Source organism: Ranitomeya variabilis, chromosome 1, assembly GCF_051348905.1.
Source record: "Ranitomeya variabilis isolate aRanVar5 chromosome 1, aRanVar5.hap1, whole genome shotgun sequence".
Classification (NCBI taxonomy): Eukaryota; Metazoa; Chordata; class Amphibia; order Anura; family Dendrobatidae; genus Ranitomeya; species Ranitomeya variabilis.
Window position 1 is genome coordinate 500,725,684 of NC_135232.1, and position 19,526 is coordinate 500,745,209.

General features: G+C 43.3%; 1 protein-coding gene across 1 annotated transcript in view; it reads right to left on the bottom strand.

The window, feature by feature from the left end:
• The window catches only part of YJEFN3 (YjeF N-terminal domain containing 3), a 599,789-nt gene that overhangs the window by 39,139 nt on the left and 541,124 nt on the right, over positions 1 to 19,526 (bottom strand). Inside the window, exon 5 of the mRNA XM_077252326.1 lies at positions 10,268 to 10,418. Within this exon, the coding sequence (XP_077108441.1) occupies positions 10,268 to 10,418 (151 nt within the window). The remainder of the gene's footprint in view (positions 1 to 10,267; positions 10,419 to 19,526) is intronic.

Genomic DNA, 19,526 nt, shown 5'->3' on the forward strand with positions numbered 1-19,526 from the left:
TTTATACAGTAAAAACTATTTTATATAAAAAATAATTATTTTTGCATCGCTTTATTCTGAGGGCTATAACTTTTTTTTTCCGCTAATGACGCTATAAGGCAGCTCATTTTTTGTGGGACAAGATGACATTTTCAGCGGTACCATGTTTATTTATTTCTGTCTTTTTGATCGCGTGTTATTCCACTTTTTGTTCGGCGGTATGATGATAAAGCATTGGTTTTTGCCTCTTTTTTTTTGCGGTGTTCACTGAAGGGGTTAACTAGTGGGACAGTTTTATAGGTTGGCTCGTTATGGATGCAGTGATACTAAATATGTGTACTTTTATTTTTTTTAATTTACATAAAGAGATGTATTTATTGGAACAATATTTTTTTCTTTTTTTCTTTATATGGGATTTTTTAAATATATTTTTACACAGTGTATTTTTTTACTTATTTACTTGTCACAGGGTGGGACATCACTATATATTATCAGATCTCTGATCTGACACTTTGCATAGCACTGTGCCCGATCAGCGATCTGAAAGGCAGTGCAGGAAGCATGCCGGCACCTGCTCTCAGCAGGCACTCGCAAACCACCTCTCTGCAGGACCCAGAAGGCCCCCCGTGGCCATCTTGGATCTGGAGCCAGCAGGGAGGAGGACCGAGGAGACGCTCGGAACAACACAATCACATCGAGTTGTTCCAAGGGTCTAAGGGAAGCACGCAGGGAGCCCCCTCCCTGCGTGATGCTTCCCTATGCCACCGGAACACTGCGACCATGTTTGATCGCAGTGTTCCGGGGGTTAATGTGCACACAGTGCCGGATGTCAGCTGTGATAATCAGCTGACACCCATCCGCGATCGGCCGCACTCCCCCATGAGCGCGGCTGATCCCATATGACGTACTATCCCGTCGATGGTCATACGGGCCCAGGCCACCTCGACGGGATAGTACGTCAGATGTCAGAAAGGGGTTAACAAGTTTTTTGGGGCTTCTATAGCAACGATCTGTAGCTAAGAAAATGTGATACCCAATGGATGAGCAATATACATTTGGGGAAATAAGTATTTGATCCCTCGCTGATTTTGTAAGTTTGCCCACTGACAAAGATATGAACAGTCTATAATTTTAAGGGTAGGTTAATTTTAACATTGAGAGATAGAATATCGAAAATAAAATCCAGAAAATCACATTGTATAAATTATATATGGAGCGCCCCCACACCGCCGCAGGGCCGAGGGGTACCCGGAGCCGGGCCTCTGGGATCTCAGTCCTGGGGTTGTCACGGTGGCTAGACCCGGTCCGTGGCCCTGTCTGTCAGTGGGGGACGTCCGTTGCAAATAGGTGCTGTTAACGGTGGTGTAGCGGTGCAGTTGTGGGGTGCAGGTCGCGGTAAATAACGAGGACACCAGGTTGCAGTCTCTTTACCTCTTTACTGGAGATCTCTCGGTCCTCAGTCCGGAATCCGGTCCACCAGGCTGCGCAAGTCCGGCCGGTCCAATGGCACCTCCAGAGTTCTCCTCACAGGTGGAAATCAGTGCCTTCTGTTGTGAAATTGGATTCTGGGCTCCCCCGGTGGCCACTTGTGGAATTGAACTTGTGTGCATCATCCCCTCTGTTCACCTGCTCCTATCAGGATGTGTGAGTCGCTATATAACCTTGCTCCTCTGTCAGTTTCTTGCCGGTCAACAATGTAATCAGAAGCCTTCTGTGCTTGTTCCTGCTACTAGACAACTCCCAGCTAAGTTGGACTTTTGTCCATGTGTGTTTTTGCATTTTGTTCCTGTTCACAGCTGCTGTTTCGTTACTGTGTCTGGAAAGCTCTTGTGTTCGGAAATTGCCACTCTGGTGTTATGAGTTAATGCTAGAGTCTTAAAGGAATTTCTGGATGGTGTTTTGATAGGGTTTTCTGCTGACCATGAAAGTGTCCTTTCTGTCTTCCTGCTATCTAGAAAGCGGACCTCGATTTTGCTAAACCTATTTTCATACTACGTTTGTCATTTCATCTAAAATCACCGCCAATATATGTGGGGGCCTCTGTCTGCCTTTTGGGAAAATTTCTCTAGAGGTGAGCCAGGACTGTCTTTTCCTCTGCTAGGATTAGGTAGTTCTCCGGCTGGCGCTGGGCATCTAGGGTTAAAAAACGTAGGCATGCTACCCGGCCACTTCTAGTTGTGCGGCAGGTTTAGTTCATGGTCAGTATAGTTTCCATCTTCCAAGAGCTAGTTCTCATATATGCTGGGCTATGTTCTCTCGCCATTGAGAATCATGACAGTTTGACCGGCCCAAAAAAGGGTTAAATTACTGGCTGAGAAAGGAGAGAAAGAAGAAGTCTGCTACAATTTTTTTTTTTCCTCTAGTTCTGAGTGTGCTCTTAATTGAATCACTTGCTAGTCTGCCTATACTGCAGCCTTCCTCTCTTTCTCTCCTTCTAATCCTTGAATGGCTCTGTGTTCACCTGTTTCAAATGGATCTTCAGAGTGTAGCTACAGGTTTGAATAATCTCGCCACAAAGGTACAAAATTTGCAAGATTTTGTTGTTCATGCACCTATGTCTGAGCCTAGAATTCCTTTGCCTGAATTCTTCTCGGGGAATAGATCTCACTTTCAAAATTTTAAAAATAATTGCAAATTGTTTTTGTCCCTGAAGTCTCGCTCTGCCGGAGACCCTGCACAGCAGGTCAGGATTGTAATTTCCTTGCTCCGGGGCGACCCTCAGGACTGGGCTTTTGCATTGGCACCAGGGGATCCTGCGTTGCTCAATGTGGATGCGTTTTTTCTGGCCCTGGGGTTGCTTTATGAGGAACCTCATTTAGAGCTTCAGGCGGAAAAGGCCTTGATGTCCTTGTCTCAGGGGCAAGATGAAGCTGAAATATACTGCCAAAAATTCCGCAAATGGTCTGTGCTTACTCAGTGGAATGAGTGCGCCCTGGCGGCGATTTTCAGAGAAGGTCTCTCTGATGCCATTAAGGATGTTATGGTGGGGTTCCCTGTGCCTGCGAGTCTGAATGAGTCCATGACGATGGCTATTCAGATCGATAGGCGTCTGCGGGAGCGCAAACCTGTGCACCATTTGGCGGTGTCTACTGAGAAAACGCCAGAAAATATGCAATGTGATAGAATTCTGTCCAGAAGCGAGCGGCAGAATTTTAGACGAAAAAATGGGTTGTGCTTCTATTGTGGTGATTCAACTCATGTTATATCAGCATGCTTTAAGCGTACTAAGAAGCCTGACAAGTCTGTTTCAATTAGCACTTTACAGTCTAAGTTTATTCTATCTGTGACCCTGATTTGTTCTTTGTCATCTATTACCGCGGACGCCTATGTCGACTCTGGCGCTGCTTTGAGTCTTATGGATTGGTCCTTTGCCAAACGCTGTGGGTATGATTTGGAGCCATTGGAGGCTCCGATACCTCTGAAAGGGATTGACTCCACCCCATTGGCTAGTAATAAACCACAATACTGGACACAAGTGACTATGCGTGTTAATCCGGATCACCAGGAGGTTATTCGCTTTCTGGTGCTGTATAATCTACATGATGTTTTGGTGCTGGGATTGCCATGGCTGCAATCTCATAACCCAGTCCTCGACTGGAGAGCTATGTCTGTGTTAAGCTGGGGATGTAAAGGAACTCATGGGGACGTACCTTTGGTTTCCATTTCATCATCTATTCCCTCTGAGATTCCTGAATTCTTGTCTGACTTTCGTGACGTTTTTGAAGAACCCAAGGTTGGTTCACTACCTCCGCACCGGGAGTGCGATTGTGCCATAGACTTGATCCCGGGTAGTAAATACCCTAAGGGTCGTTTATTTAATCTGTCTGTGCCTGAACACGCGGCTATGCGAGAATATATAAAGGAGTCCTTGGAAAAGGGACATATTCGTCCTTCGTCATCTCCCTTAGGAGCCGGTTTTTTCTTTGTGTCTAAGAAAGACGGCTCTTTGAGGCCGTGTATTGATTATCGACTTTTGAATAAAATCACGGTTAAATATCAATATCCGTTACCACTGCTTACTGATTTGTTTGCTCGTATAAAGGGGGCCAAGTGGTTCTCTAAGATTGATCTCCGTGGGGCGTATAATTTGGTGCGAATCAAGCAGGGGGATGAGTGGAAAACCGCATTTAATACGCCCGAGGGCCATTTTGAGTATTTGGTGATGCCTTTTGGTCTTTCAAATGCCCCTTCAGTCTTCCAGTCCTTTATGCATGACATTTTCCGCGATTATTTGGATAAATTTATGATTGTGTATCTGGATGATATTCTGATTTTTTCGGATGACTGGGACTCTCATGTCCAGCAGGTCAGGAGGGTTTTTCAGGTTTTGCGGTCTAATTCCTTGTGTGTGAAGGGTTCTAAGTGTGTTTTTGGGGTTCAAAAGATTTCCTTCTTGGGATACATTTTTTCCCCCTCTTCCATCGAGATGGATCCTGTCAAGGTTCAGGCTATTGGTGATTGGACGCAACCCTCTTCTCTTAAGAGTCTTCAGAAATTTTTGGGCTTTGCTAACTTTTATCGTCGATTTATTGCTGGTTTTTCTGATGTTGTAAAACCATTGACTGATTTGACTAAGAAGGGTGCTGATGTTGCTGATTGGTCCCCTGATGCTGTGGAGGCCTTTCGGGAGCTCAAGCGCCGCTTTTCTTCCGCCCCAGTGTTGCGTCAGCCTGATGTTGCTCTTCCTTTTCAGGTTGAGGTCGACGCTTCTGAAATCGGAGCTGGGGCGGTGTTGTCGCAGAGAAGTTCCGACTGCTCCGTGATGAGACCTTGTGCCTTTTTTTCCCGTAAATTTTCGCCCGCCGAGCGGAATTATGATATTGGGAATTGGGAGCTTTTGGCCATGAAGTGGGCTTTTGAGGAGTGGCGTCACTGGCTTGAGGGGGCCAGACATCAGGTGGTGGTATTGACTGACCACAAAAATTTAATTTACCTTGAGTCTGCCAGGCGCCTGAATCCTAGACAGGCGCGCTGGTCGTTGTTTTTCTCTCGGTTTAATTTTGTGGTGTCTTACCTACCGGGTTCTAAGAATGTTAAGGCGGATGCCCTTTCTAGGAGTTTTGAGCCTGACTCCCCTGGTAATTCTGAGCCCACAGGTATCCTTAAAGATGGAGTGATATTGTCTGCCGTTTCTCCAGACCTGCGGCGGGCCTTGCAGGAGTTTCAGGCGGATAGACCTGATCGTTGCCCACCTGGTAGACTGTTTGTTCCTGATGATTGGACCAGTAGAGTCATCTCTGAGGTTCATTCTTCTGCGTTGGCAGGTCATCCTGGAATCTTTGGTACCAGGGATTTGGTGGCAAGGTCCTTCTGGTGGCCTTCCCTGTCACGAGATGTGCGAGGCTTTGTGCAGTCTTGTGACGTTTGTGCTCGGGCCAAGCCTTGTTGTTCTCGGGCTAGTGGATTGTTGTTACCCTTGCCTATCCCGAAGAGGCCTTGGACGCACATCTCGATGGATTTTATTTCGGATCTGCCTGTTTCTCAGAAGATGTCTGTCATCTGGGTGGTGTGTGACCGTTTCTCTAAGATGGTCCATCTGGTTCCCTTGCCTAAGTTGCCTTCTTCTTCCGAGTTGGTTCCTCTGTTTTTTCAAAATGTTGTTCGTTTGCATGGTATTCCGGAGAATATCGTTTCTGACAGAGGGACCCAATTCGTGTCTAGATTTTGGCGGGCATTCTGTGCTAGGATGGGCATAGATTTGTCTTTTTCGTCTGCTTTCCATCCTCAGACTAATGGCCAGACCGAGCGGACTAATCAGACCTTGGAGACATATTTGAGGTGTTTTGTGTCTGCGGATCAGGATGATTGGGTTGCTTTTTTGCCTTTGGCGGAGTTCGCCCTCAATAATCGGGCCAGCTCTGCCACCTTGGTGTCCCCGTTTTTCTGTAATTCGGGGTTTCATCCTCGATTTTCCTCCGGTCAAGTGGAATCTTCGGATTGTCCTGGAGTGGATGCTGTGGTGGAGAGGTTGCATCAGATTTGGGGGCAGGTGGTGGACAATTTGAAGTTGTCCCAGGAGAAGACTCAGCTTTTTGCCAACCGCCGTCGTCGTGTTGGTCCTCGGCTTTGTGTTGGGGACTTGGTGTGGTTGTCTTCTCGTTTTGTCCCTATGAGGGTTTCTTCTCCTAAGTTTAAGCCTCGGTTCATCGGCCCGTACAAGATATTGGAGATTCTTAACCCTGTGTCCTTCCGTTTGGACCTCCCTGCATCCTTTTCGATTCATAATGTTTTTCATCGGTCATTGTTGCGCAGGTATGAGGTACCGGCTGTGCCTTCCGTTGAGCCTCCTGCTCCGGTGTTGGTTGAGGGTGAGTTGGAGTACGTTGTGGAAAAGATCTTAGACTCTCGTGTTTCCAGACGGAAACTCCAGTATCTGGTCAAATGGAAGGGATACGGTCAGGAGGATAATTCTTGGGTCACTGCCTCTGATGTTCATGCCTCCGATCTTGTCCGTGCCTTTCATAGGGCTCATCCTCATCGCCCTGGTGGTTCTGGTGAGGGTTCGGTGCCCCCTCCTTGAGGGGGGGGTACTGTTGTGAAATTGGATTCTGGGCTCCCCCGGTGGCCACTTGTGGAATTGTACTTGTGTGCATCATCCCCTCTGTTCACCTGCTCCTATCAGGATGTGGGAGTCACTATATAACCTTGCTCCTCTGTCAGTTTCATGCCGGTCAACAATGTAATCAGAAGCCTTCTGTGCATGTTCCTGCTACTAGACAACTCCTAGCTAAGTTGGACTTTTGTCCTTGTGTGTTTTTGCATTTTTTTCCTGTTCACAGCTGCTGTTTCGTTACTGTGTCTGGAAAGCTCTTGTGAGCGGAAATTGCCACTCTGGTGTTATGAGTTAATGCTAGAGTCTTAAAGTGATTTCTGGATGGTGTTTTGATAGGGTTTTCTGCTGACCATGAAAGTGCCCTTTCTGTCTTCATGCTATCTAGTAAGCGGACCTCGATTTTGCTAAACCTATTTTCATACTACGTTTGTCATTTCATCTAAAATCACCGCCAATATATGTGGGGGCCTCTGTCTGCCTTTTGGGAAAATTTCTCTAGAGGTGAGCCAGGACTGTCTTTTCCTCTGCTAGGATTAGGTAGTTCTCCGGCTGGCGCTGGGCATCTAGGGATAAAAAACGTAGGCATGCTACCCGGCCACTTCTAGTTGTGCGGCAGGTTTAGTTCATGGTCAGTATAGTTTCCATCTTCCAAGAGCTAGTTCTCATATATGCTGGGCTATGTTCTCTCGCCATTGAGAATCATGACACCAATCATTGCCTTCCGCCCAATCACCCCCATGATTGCCCTCTCTGTCAACCCAATCATTGCCTTCTGCCCCATCACCCCCATCATTGCCCTCTCTGTCAACCCAATCATTGCCTTCTGCCCCATCACCCCCATCATTGCCCTCTCTGTCAACCCAATCATTGCCTTCTGTCCCATCACCCCATCATTGCCCTCTCTGTCAACCCAATCATTGCCTTCTGCCCTCTCCTCCACCTACACACACACAGACACACACAGCACCATTCACCTCTCTGCACACACACACACACACACATACACACTGAACCATTCACTACATACACACATACAACCATTCACCATTTTACTAATACTGGCATAAGAGAAAAGTGTAGTAGTTACCCGTAGCAACTACTACTTTTCCTTAAATTCTGCCTTGATAAATCCATGGGTTGTCTTGAAAATCTAAATTATCTATAGGTACTAATTCTGGGTTATCTGCTACCGACTCCTGACTTTCAGAACTAAACTTTCCTGACACTAGCAGACTTGCTTTTTTTTCCCGGTATGGCACCTTATTGGTATCAATGGCACCTCTACTAAAAGGGTTTTTCCAGGACACACATATACTAATTCAAGAGTGGGAGGGGTCTTCGTTTGTATGCAGAATTGCAGTAATTCCTAAAGGGGTTTTCCAGTCTTGGGATGAAGGTCTTCATACACTCTATGTGACTGCAAACTCCTGAATCCTGACAGTGTGTGGTGTGCAGTCACGTGACCGAATTTATGCAATTTGCATACATGCAGTGATATGTGCGCTAGATGTGCTCGTTCTCTCTCAGTGCACACCTATTGAGAGAGGACACACACGTCTAGTATGCAAATCGCAAGCTGCCAGGATTCGGAAGCCTGCAGTGAAATAGAGTAACTGCAGACTTTCATCACAGCAAGATGTTTTTATTTTGGTGCAGAGGAAGACAAACATGCAACATTTTAAAGAATTTTTATGATTTTTTTGTGCTACAAAATCACAAAAACAGCTAAAGAAAAAAAGCGCATAATTATTTCCACTAAATTCATGAACCACATGCACCATTTTAATTTATTTGACTAAAAAATGTCAGCGAATACCATGAGACAACAAAAAAGAAATCTGACTAAGGGCTCATTCTCACATGCGAGAAACTCGGACGAGTCTTGCACGTCAATACCCGACACTGCACCCGGCACTCGGATCAGAGCGTGCGGCCGCATAGCAATACATGCAGCTACACGCTATGCTCCAGCGTGCGGGGTGCAGTGCCGGGTATTGACTTGCAAGACTCGTCCGAGTTTCTCGCATGTGAGTATGAGCCCTTAAAAAAATCGTAAATGGTGAGCTTAGCTGTCTTGGCTAAGATCACGCAGAAAATGCAGCAGATTAAAAAACACTGAAAATATTTATTGTTTATTCACTTCAAAACCGTGCAATTTACCCCATTCTTGACTAGACACTTTTTGGAGTTTCTCCAAACATGCGATTTAAAGAGCTGTAAAAAAAATGAATTTGGATATTTAAGTACTTTTAGTATATTTTTTGTGGTACATGTGGCTTCATTTTTATGTAACTGTCATTTTTTTATTTTATTTTGCTGTTATTGGGCAATATTGGTGGAAAAATTAAGGAAATTAAGTGCCTGTTTTCACATTTAATAATAATAATCATAATAATAATAATCTTTTTTATATAGCGCTAACATATTCCGCATCGCTTTACAATACAACAGTTCATATACAGTCATAAGTAACAACACTCAAAGAAATACAATAATTAAAGCAAAATAATGATGACCCTGTCCGTAAAAGCTTACAATCTACAATAAAAATTTATGATCAGAGAATTATTAAAATGCATTAAAAAATATATTGCTGTAATTTTTTTATATTGGATTTGTTTTCTTACAGAGCGGGGCTAGTAACAGCAATTTAGATTGACAGTGGCATTTTTAATATTTTTTTTAATTTAATTATTTTTTAACTGTTATTTTTAATTTATTTTTAATTTACTTTACACATTGTGTCCCCCATAAGATCATACAAAACCTTTGGGGGCACTTAAATATGGAATTATTTTTATATTCATCTTCTTTCACTTGTAGTTGGCGCTCCTATATTAGCTCCAATTACAAGAAAAATGTAGCTTCTTCTTTGGGCTCCCCTTTATTTTACACATTGTGTCCCCCATAAGATCATACAAAACCTTTGGGGGCACTTAAATATGGAATTATTTTTATATTCATCTTCTTTCACTTGTAGTTGGCGCTCCTATATTAGCTCCAATTACAAGAAAAATGTAGCTTCTTCTTTGGGCTCCCCTTTATTTTACACATTGTGTCCCCCATAAGATCATACAAAACCTTTGGGGGCACTTAAATATGGAATTATTTTTATATTCATCTTCTTTCACTTGTAGTTGGCGCTCCTATATTAGCTCCAATTACAAGAAAAATGTAGCTTCTTCTTTGGGCTCCTTCTCACTTACGAGAAATACATCCGAGTCTCGCAGGTTAAAACCCTGCTCTGGCGCCGGCACTCCAGAGCGGAGCGTGCAGATCCATGTATTGCTATGCGGCCGCACGCTCCGCTCTGGAGTGCCGGCGCCAGAGCAGGGTTTTAACCTGTGAGACTCGGACGTATTTCCCGCAAGTGAGAAGGAGCCCTTTAGGACATTGTGTTCAGTGATTGAGAAGGCATAAAGAGCAATAAACCATCTGTGCCTTCTCTATGGAGTCTCTGGTTGTCTCTGACCACTGGATCCCTGCTACCACAACTACATGATTACATGTATCTGCGATACTATGTAGTGACATTTCAGAATGTCACTACATAGTATGAGCCAGACTGCCGAAACGTTTAAAGTCATTGGACGGTCTTGAAGCAGTTAAGGTGAACATTCATTTGAAGATTTAGGAGGAGAGTAGTAATGGTTGAGGTGCTGCCAGTGCACATTTTGCATCTTCTTTTCAGAAACTGCACAAAGAAGATAATGAACTACCATTTCATCTTCTTACCTGATGGAATGTCCAGACTAATGATTGGTATTTTTATCTGCTTCATTGTTGCTAAAATTGTTGCCCATGGCTCTTTTAATTCTCCAATGTCTTCTTCAACACCTAATACTGCATCCACCACAAAATTGTAGGCATCATTGATTAGCTGTACCTGAAATATAGAAAAAAAAGGAAAGGCTATCACTACATCAAAAAAATCTATGGTGGTAGTAGATCACAGCGGTTCTCTTGTTTTTTTTAAGTAAGGATACTCTTAGGGTATATGCACACGTCTTTTTCAGGGCATTCTGCCTGGAACCCACCTGAGCGCTAAAAAAGCGCTAAAAACACCATAGAGAATGATCATATGAATAACAATGCCAAAACGACTTGCTGTCCATGTGTTCACTCTGTATTTTTATAACCTTTTCAAACTTCGAAGGCCCTGAAGCAGCTAAAAGAAGAGACCGGACCATTGTTGGAAGTCACGACTGTCTTTGAAAAATGAAACACTGTAAAAATGGTGCAAAACAGGTCAAAGAAGATGTTTCAGAAAAAACACCACTGGTGTTTTCATGAAGTGTCCTAGGTGTCAAAACCGAAGCAGGTATACCCAAGGGATATGAGCACACATTAATACGTATTTGCTGTGTTTTTGTAACAGATTTGTTACAAAAGCTTAAGCATTTCCTAGTGCCAGCAAAGTAAATGAAATTCCTAACGTCTGATGCTCACATTGCTTTTTTTTGCTTGCAAAATTGAAGCCGTGTCAGCCTTTTTTCAGCAATTTTCACCCATTCTAATAACTGGAGAAGAAGCATCAAACACACATAGATAAAACACGTCATATTTTATGCAGCATTTTTCCTGCCTACACATTTGATATCATCATAATCCTACTGACCTGGAGAATTATGTTAACAAATACGTTTTACATAAAACACCATAAATGAAAAAGTAGAATTGGATTTTTTCACCATTTCATCCCACTTGGATTTTTTTTCACAATTTTTATATTATATGGTAAGGTAAATGGTGTCATTCAATACTACAACTTGTCCTGCAAAAAAATCAAACCTTCATCTGGCAAAGTTAACACAAAAATAAAAACGTTATAAGTCTTAGAAAAGAACAGGAAAAAATAAAAGGTCAGAAATGTGTTGCTTCATAACTGGACAGATTGATTTCACAGAAGTGTGATTGACTTGAAGATACATTGTGTTTTTTAAGTGTTCCCTTTATTTTTTTGCAGTGTATATATATATATATATATATATATATATATATATATATATATATATATATATATATATATATATATATATATACAGTGGGGCAAAAAAGTATTTAGTCAGTCAGCAATAGTGCAAGTTCCACCACTTAAAAAGATGAGAGGCGTCTGTAATTTACATCATAGGTAGACCTCAACTATGGGAGACAAACTGAGAAAAAAAAATCCAGAAAATCACATTGTCTGTTTTTTTATCATTTTATTTTCATATTATGGTGGAAAATAAGTATTTGGTCAGAAACAAAATTTCATCTCAATACTTTGTAATATATCCTTTGTTGGCAATGACAGAGGTCAAACGTTTTCTGTAAGTCTTCACAAGGTTGCCACACACTGTTGTTGGTATGTTGGCCCATTCCTCCATGCAGATCTCCTCTAGAGCAGTGATGTTTTTGGCTTTTCGCTTGGCAACACGGACTTTCAACTCCCTCCAAAGGTTTTCTATAGGGTTGAGATCTGGAGACTGGCTAGGCCACTCCAGGACCTTGAAATGCTTCTTACGAAGCCACTCCTTCGTTGCCCTGGCGGTGTGCTTTGGATCATTGTCATGTTGAAAGACCCAGCCACGTTTCATCTTCAATGCCCTTGCTGATGGAAGGAGGTTTGCACTCAAAATCTCACGATACATGGCCCCATTCATTCTTTCATGTACCCGGATCAGTCGTCCTGGCCCCTTTGCAGAGAAACAGCCCCAAAGCATGATGTTTCCACCACCATGCTTTACAGTAGGTATGGTGTTTGATGGATGCAACTCAGTATTCTTTTTCCTCCAAACACGACAAGTTGTGTTTCTACCAAACAGTTCCAGTTTGGTTTCATCAGACCATAGGACATTATCCCAAAACTCCTCTGGATCATCCAAATGCTCTCTAGCAAACTTCAGACGGGCCCGGACATGTACTGGCTTAAGCAGTGGGACACGTCTGGCACTGCAGGATCTTAGTCAATGGTGGCGTAGTGTGTTACTTATGGTAGGCCTTGTTACATTGGTCCCAGCTCTCTGCAGTTCATTCACTAGGTCCCCCCGCGTGGTTCTGGGATTTTTGCTCACCGTTCTTGTGATCATTTTGACCCCACGGGGTGGGATTTTGCATTGAGCCCCAGATCGAGGGAGATTATCAGTGGTCTTGAATGTCTTCCATTTTCTAATTATTGCTCCCACTGTTGATTTCTTCACTCCAAGCTGGTTGGCTATTGCAGAATCAGTCTTCCCAACCTGGTGCAGGGCTACAATTTTGTTTCTGGTGTCCTTTGACAGCTCTTTGGTCTTCACCATAGTGGAGTTTGGAGTCAGACTGTTTGAGGGTGTGCACAGGTGTCTTTTTATACTGATAACAAGTTTAAACAGGTGCCATTACTACAGGTAATGAGTGGAGGAAAGAGGAGACTCTTAAAGAAGTAGTTACAGGTCTGTGAGAGCCAGAAATCTTGATTGTTTGTTTCTGACCAAATACTTATTTTCCACCATAATATGCAAATAAAATGATAAAAAAACAGACAATGTGATTTTCTGGATTTTTTTTTCTCAGTTTGTCTCCCATAGTTGAGGTCTACCTATGATGTAAATTACAGACGCCTCTCATCTTTTTAAGTGGTGGAACTTGCACTATTGCTGACTGACTAAATACTTTTTTGCCCCACTGTATATTGCACAAAAAAAAGGGAGCACTAAAATCCCACATCCTAGATATCACTGAATGAAATATTCCAGTTGTAAATCTTTATAAATTACATAGTGGAATGTGTTGAGAACAATAAAACCTAAAAATGATCCATGTGAATCACAACTAATATCTCACGGAGGTCTGGACTTGGAATGATGCTCAAAATCAAAGTGGAAAATGAAGTTACAGGCTGATCCAACTTCAGTGGAAATGCCTCAAGACAAGGAAATGATGCTCAGTAGTGTGTTTGGCCTCCACATGCCTGTATGACCTTCCTACTGTACAATGCCTGGGCATGCTCCTGATGAGGCGGCGGATGGTCTCCTGAGGGATCTCCTCCCAGACCTGGACTAAAGCATGCTCCAACTCCTGGACAGTCTGTGGTGCAACGTGACGTTGGTGGATGGAGCGAGACATGATGTCCCAGATGTGCTCAATCGAATTCAGGTCTGGGGAACGGGCGGCCAGTCCATAGCTTCAATGCCTTCATCTTGCGGGAAGTCAACAAGAAAATAAAGCCAGCTCACCACCTTCCAGGTGCACGGGAACTCCGTCCTGATGAGACGATATGTAGCAGAAAAAAAAAAAATCATCTCGCAGGAACTGCTGACACACTCCAGCCACGTGAGGTCTGGCATTGTCCTGCATTAGGAGGAACCCAGGGCAAACCGCAAAAGCATATGGTCTCACAAGGAGTCTGAGGATCTCATCTCGGTACCTAATGGCAGTCAGGCTACATCTGGCAAGCACATAGAGGGCTGTGCGGCCCTCCAAAGAAATGAAACCACACCATTACTGACCCACTGCCAAACCGGTCATGCTGAAGGATGTTGCAGGCAGCAGAACACTCTCCAAGTCATCTCCAGACTCTGTCACGTCTGTCACATGTGCTCAGTGTGAACTTGCTTTCATCAGTGAAGAGCACAGGGTGCCAGAGGCGAATTTGCCAATCCAGGTGTTCTGTGGCAAATGCCAAGCGTCCTGCACGGTGTTGGGATGTGAGCACAACCCCCATCTGTGGATGTCAGGCATTCAGACCATCCTCATGGGGTTGGTTTCTAACCATTTGTGCAGACACATGCACATTTGTGGCCTGCTGGAAGTCATTTTGCAGGGCTCTGGCAGTGCTCCTCATGTTCCACCTTGTACAAAGGCTGAGGTAGTCGTCCTGCTGCTGGGTTGTTGCCCTTCTACGCCCCCCTCCACGTCTCCTGGTGTACTGGCCTGTCTCCTGGTAGCACCTCCAGCCTCTGGACACTACGCAGACACAGCAACCCTTCTTGCCACAGCTCGCTTTGATGTGCCATCCTGGATGAGCTGCACTACCTGAGCCACTTGTGTGGGTTGTAGAGTCCATCTCATGCTACCACGAGTGTGAAAGCACAACCAAAATTCAAAAGTGGCCAAAACATCGGCCAGAAAGCATTGGTACTGAAATGTGGTCTGTGGTCCCCACCTGCAGAACCACTCGTTTATTGAGTGTGTTTTGATAATTGCCAATAATTTCCATCTATTGTCTATTCCATTTGCACAACAGCATGTGAAATTGATTGTCAAACAGTGTTGCTTCCTAAGTGGACAGTTTGATTTCACAGAACTTTGATTTACTTGGAGTTATATTCTGTTGTTTAAGTGTTCCCTTTATTTTTTTGAGCAGTGTATGTGTATATATATCTATCTATCTATCTATCTATCTATCTATATATACATACATACTAGATGGAGGCCCAATGCTATCGCATCGGGAGGGTGGTAATGTCACGATTGGGGCAGGCATGCAGCGCTGTTGTTGCCTAATGGCATCATGTGATAATTAGTGATGAGCGAATATACTCGTCACTCGAGATCTCCCGAGCACGCTCGGGTGTCCTCCGAGTATTGTAAGTGCTCAGAGATTTAGTTTTTATCACCACAGCTGAATAATTTACTGCTACTAGCCACCATAAGTACATGTGGGGGTTGCCTGGTTGCTAGGGAATCCCCACTTGTAATCAAGCTGGCTAACAGATGTAAATCATTCAGCTGCGGCGATGAAAACAAAATCTCCGAGCAATAAGAAATACTCGGAGGACACCCGAGCATGCTCAAGGAAATTTCGAGTAATGAGTAGTGATGAGCGAATATACTCATTACTCGAGATTTCTTGAGCATGCTCGGGGGTCCTCCGAGTATTTTTTAGTGCTCGGAGTTTTAGTTTTTAGTGCCGCAGCTGAATGATTTACATCTGTTAGTCAGGATAAGTACATGTCTGGGTTGCCTGGTTGCTAGGGAATCCCCACATGTACTTATGCTGGCTAGCAGATGTAAATAATTCAGCTGCGGCGCTAAAAACTAAAACTCCGAGCACTAAAAAACACTCGGAGCACCCCCGAGCATGCTTGAGAAATCTCGAGTAACGAGTAGATTCGCACATAACTAGTAACGAGTATATTCGCTCATCACCAGAGATAATCTAATGACTTTTGCATCAGAGGACTCATGTGCTTGACGCCTATCCTTATATGCATTGTTTTTATCCCAGCGATGCTGTTGCTCTTCAAGAGTCTTTTTGCCCTTTGTTGTCTGACGTTGTGCCTTTGCTGCTTTCTTTTCTTTGTCATTGGTGTGCTTTTTAGGAGGAGCCATGTTGGTGTTGATGTTTGCTTTTTAAAGGGGTTTTCCCAAGAACTAAAGTTCATTTTAAAAATTGTGTCTGACTGTGTACTGAACATACAACAGCTCCTCGGCAGGGGAGGAAGCAAAAGACAATACTGACATTACAGCAGGGGATCACAGATGATACATTTTGTGAGGTAAAATATTCTTTAACCCCTTCACCCCCAAGGGTGGTTTGCACGTTAATGATCAGGCCAATTTTTACAATTCTGACCACTGTCCCTTTATGAGGTTATAACTCTGGAACGCTTCAACGGATCTTGGCAATTCTGACACTGTTTTCTCGAGACATATTGTACTTCATGTTAGTGGTAAAATTTATTCTATATAACTTGCGTTTATTTGAGAAAAAAACGTAAATTTGGCGAAACTTTTGAAAATTTTGCAATTTTCCAAATTTGAATTTTTATGCCCTTAAATTACAGAAATATGTCACGCAAAATACTTAATAAGTAACATTTCCCACATGTCTACTTTATAACAGCACGATTTTGGAACCAACTTTTTTTTTGTTAGGGAGTTATAAGGGTTAAAAGTTGACCAGCAATTTCTCATTTTTACAACACCATTTTTTTTTAGGGACCACATCTCATTTGAAGTCATTTTGAGGGGTCTATATGATAGAAAATACCCAAGTGTGACACCATTCTAAAAACTGCACCCCTCAAGGTGCTCAAAACCACATTCAAGAAGTTTATTAACCTTTCAGGTTTCACAGGAATTTTTGGAATGTTTAAATAAAAATGAACATTTAACTTTTTTTCACACAAAATTTATTTCAGCTCCAATTTGTTTTATTTTACCAAGGGTAACAGGAGAAAATGGACCCCCAACGTTGTTGTACAATTTGTCCTGAGTACGCTGATACCCCATATGTGGGGGTAAACCACTGTTTGGGCGCATGGCAGAGCTCGGAAGGAAAGGAGCGCCATTTGACTTTTCAATGCAAAATTGACTGGAATTGAGATGGGACGCCATGATGCGTTTGGAGAGCCCCTGATGTGCCTAAACATTGAAACCCCCCACAAGTGACACCATTTTGGAAAGTAAACCCCTTAAGGAACTTATCTAGATGTGTGGTGAGCACTTTGACGCAACAAGTGCTTCACAGAAGTTTATAGTGCAGAGCCGTAAACACAAAAAAATCATATTTTTTCACAAAAATTATATTTTCGCCCCCAATTTTTTATTTTCCCAGGGGTAAGAGAAGAAATTAGACCACAAAAGTTGTTGAGCAATTTGTCCTGAGTACGACGATACCCCATATGTCGGGGTAAACCACTGTTTGGGCACATAGCAGAGCTCGGAAGTGAAGGAGCGCCATTTTACTTTTCAATGCAAAATTGACTGGAATTAAGATGGGACGTTATGTTGCGTTTGGAGAGCCCCTGATGTGCCTAAACATTGAAACCCCCCACAAGTGACACCATTTTGGAAAGTAGACACCCTAAGGAACTTATCTAGATGTGTGGTGAGCACTTTGACCCACGAAGTGCTTCACAGAAGTTTATAATGCAGAGCCGTAAAAATAAAAAATCATATTTTTTCACAAAAATGATCTTTTCGCCCCCAATTTTTTATTTTTCTAAGGGTAAGAGAAGAAATTAGACCACAAAATTTGCTGTGCAATTTGTCCTGAGTACGCTGATACCCCATATGTGGGTGTAAACCATTGTTTGGGTGCATGGCAGAGCTCGGAAGGGAAGGAGCGCCATTTGACTTTTCAATGCAAAATTGACTGGAATTGAGATGGGACGCCATGATGCGTTTGGAGAGCCCCTGATGTGCCTAAACATTGAAACCCCCCAGAAGTGACACCATTTTGGAAAGTAAACCCCTTAAGGAACTTATCTAGATGTGTGGCGAGCACTTTGACCCAACAAGTGCTTCACAGAAGTTTATAGTGCAGAGCCATAAAAACAAAAAAATCATATTTTTTCACAAAAATTATCTTTTCGCCCCCAATTTTTTATTTTCCCAGGGGTAAGAGAAGAAATTAGACCACAAAAGTTGTTGAGAAATTTGTCCTGAGTACGACGATACCCCATATGTGGGGGTAAACCACTGGGCGCATAGCAGAGCTCGGAAGTGAAGGAGCGCCATTTTACTTTTCAATGCAAAATTGACTGGAATTAAGATGGGACGTCATGTTGCGTTTGGAGAGCCCCTGATGTGCCTAAACATTAAAACCCCCCACAAGTGACCCCATATTGGAAACTAGACCTCCCAAGGAACTTATGTAGATGTGTTGTGAGAACTTTGAACCCCCAAGTGTTTCACTACAGTTTATAACGCAGAGCCGTGAAAATAAAAATTCTGGTTTTTTTTCACAAAAATGATTTTTTAGCCCCCAGTTTTGTATTTTCACAAGGGTAACAGGATAAATTGGACCACAAAAGTTATTGTCCAATTTGTTCTGAGTACGCTGATACCCTATATGTGGGGGGGAACCACTGTTTGGGCACATAGCAGAGCTCGGAAGGGAAGGAGCGCCATTTGGAAAGCAGACTTAGATGGATTGGTCTGCAGGCGTCACATTGCATTTGCAGAGCCCCTGATGTACCCAAACAGTAGAAACCCCCACAAGTGACCCCATATTGGAAACTAGACCTCCCAAGGAACTTATCTAGATGTGTTGTGAGAACTTTGAACCCCCAAGTGTTTCACTACAGTTTATAACGCAGAGCCGTGAAAATAAAAATTCTTTTTTTTTTCACAAAAATGATTTTTTTAGCCCCCAGTTTTGTATTTTCACAAGGGTAACTGTTATGACCTGGTGGTTACGGAGCGGTACTGAGATGACCTGGTGGGTAAAACCAATCATGAACAAGCTCAGAGGAGGTGGCAGCTCCACAGACAGAAATCACTGATATGACCTAGTGATTACGGAGCAGCACTGAAATGACCTGGTGGGAAAAACAAATAATGAACTAGCTCCGAGGAGGTGGTAACTTTACTGACCGCAATCCCTACTCCTAACACCAACACTAGAAATAGCCGTGGAGCGTTCCTATCTCTGCCTAGACGCCTCTTCACAGCCTAAGAACTAGCTACCCCTGAAGATGGAAACAGAAAACTATCTCGCCTCAGAGAAACCCCCAAAGGAAACATAGCCCCCACATATATTGACGGTGAGTGGAGAGGGAAATGACAAACTCAGAAATGAAACTAGAATTTTAGCAAAGGAGGCCAATACTATCTAAATAGACAGAGATAGAAAAGGCTACTGTGCGGTCAGTATAAAAACTAAATGTCCACGCAGAGTTTACAAAAAATAACCCCCACACCGACTCACGGTGTGGAGGGGCAAATCTGCAACCCCAGAGCTTCCAACTAGCCGGAATATTTCATAATGACAAGCTGGACAAAAGAGACATAACTTAAACTGAACAGAAGGTCATAAGCAGGGAAACACCCCAAAACTAGCAGAACTTATCTTGAGCTGAAATGGACTGGCCAACAGAGAACTTCCAGAAAGGGACTGAATCCACAGGAGAACATTGACAGCTGGCATCAACTACAGCCAAGAGCCCAGTGAAATAACAAGGCCAGGGAACCGATTAGTGACAGCAGCTGCTAAGTTCCACTTGAAACCACCAGAGGGAGCCCAAGAGCAGAACTCCCAAAAATACCATTCGCAACCACAGGATGGAGCCCAAGAACGGAATTC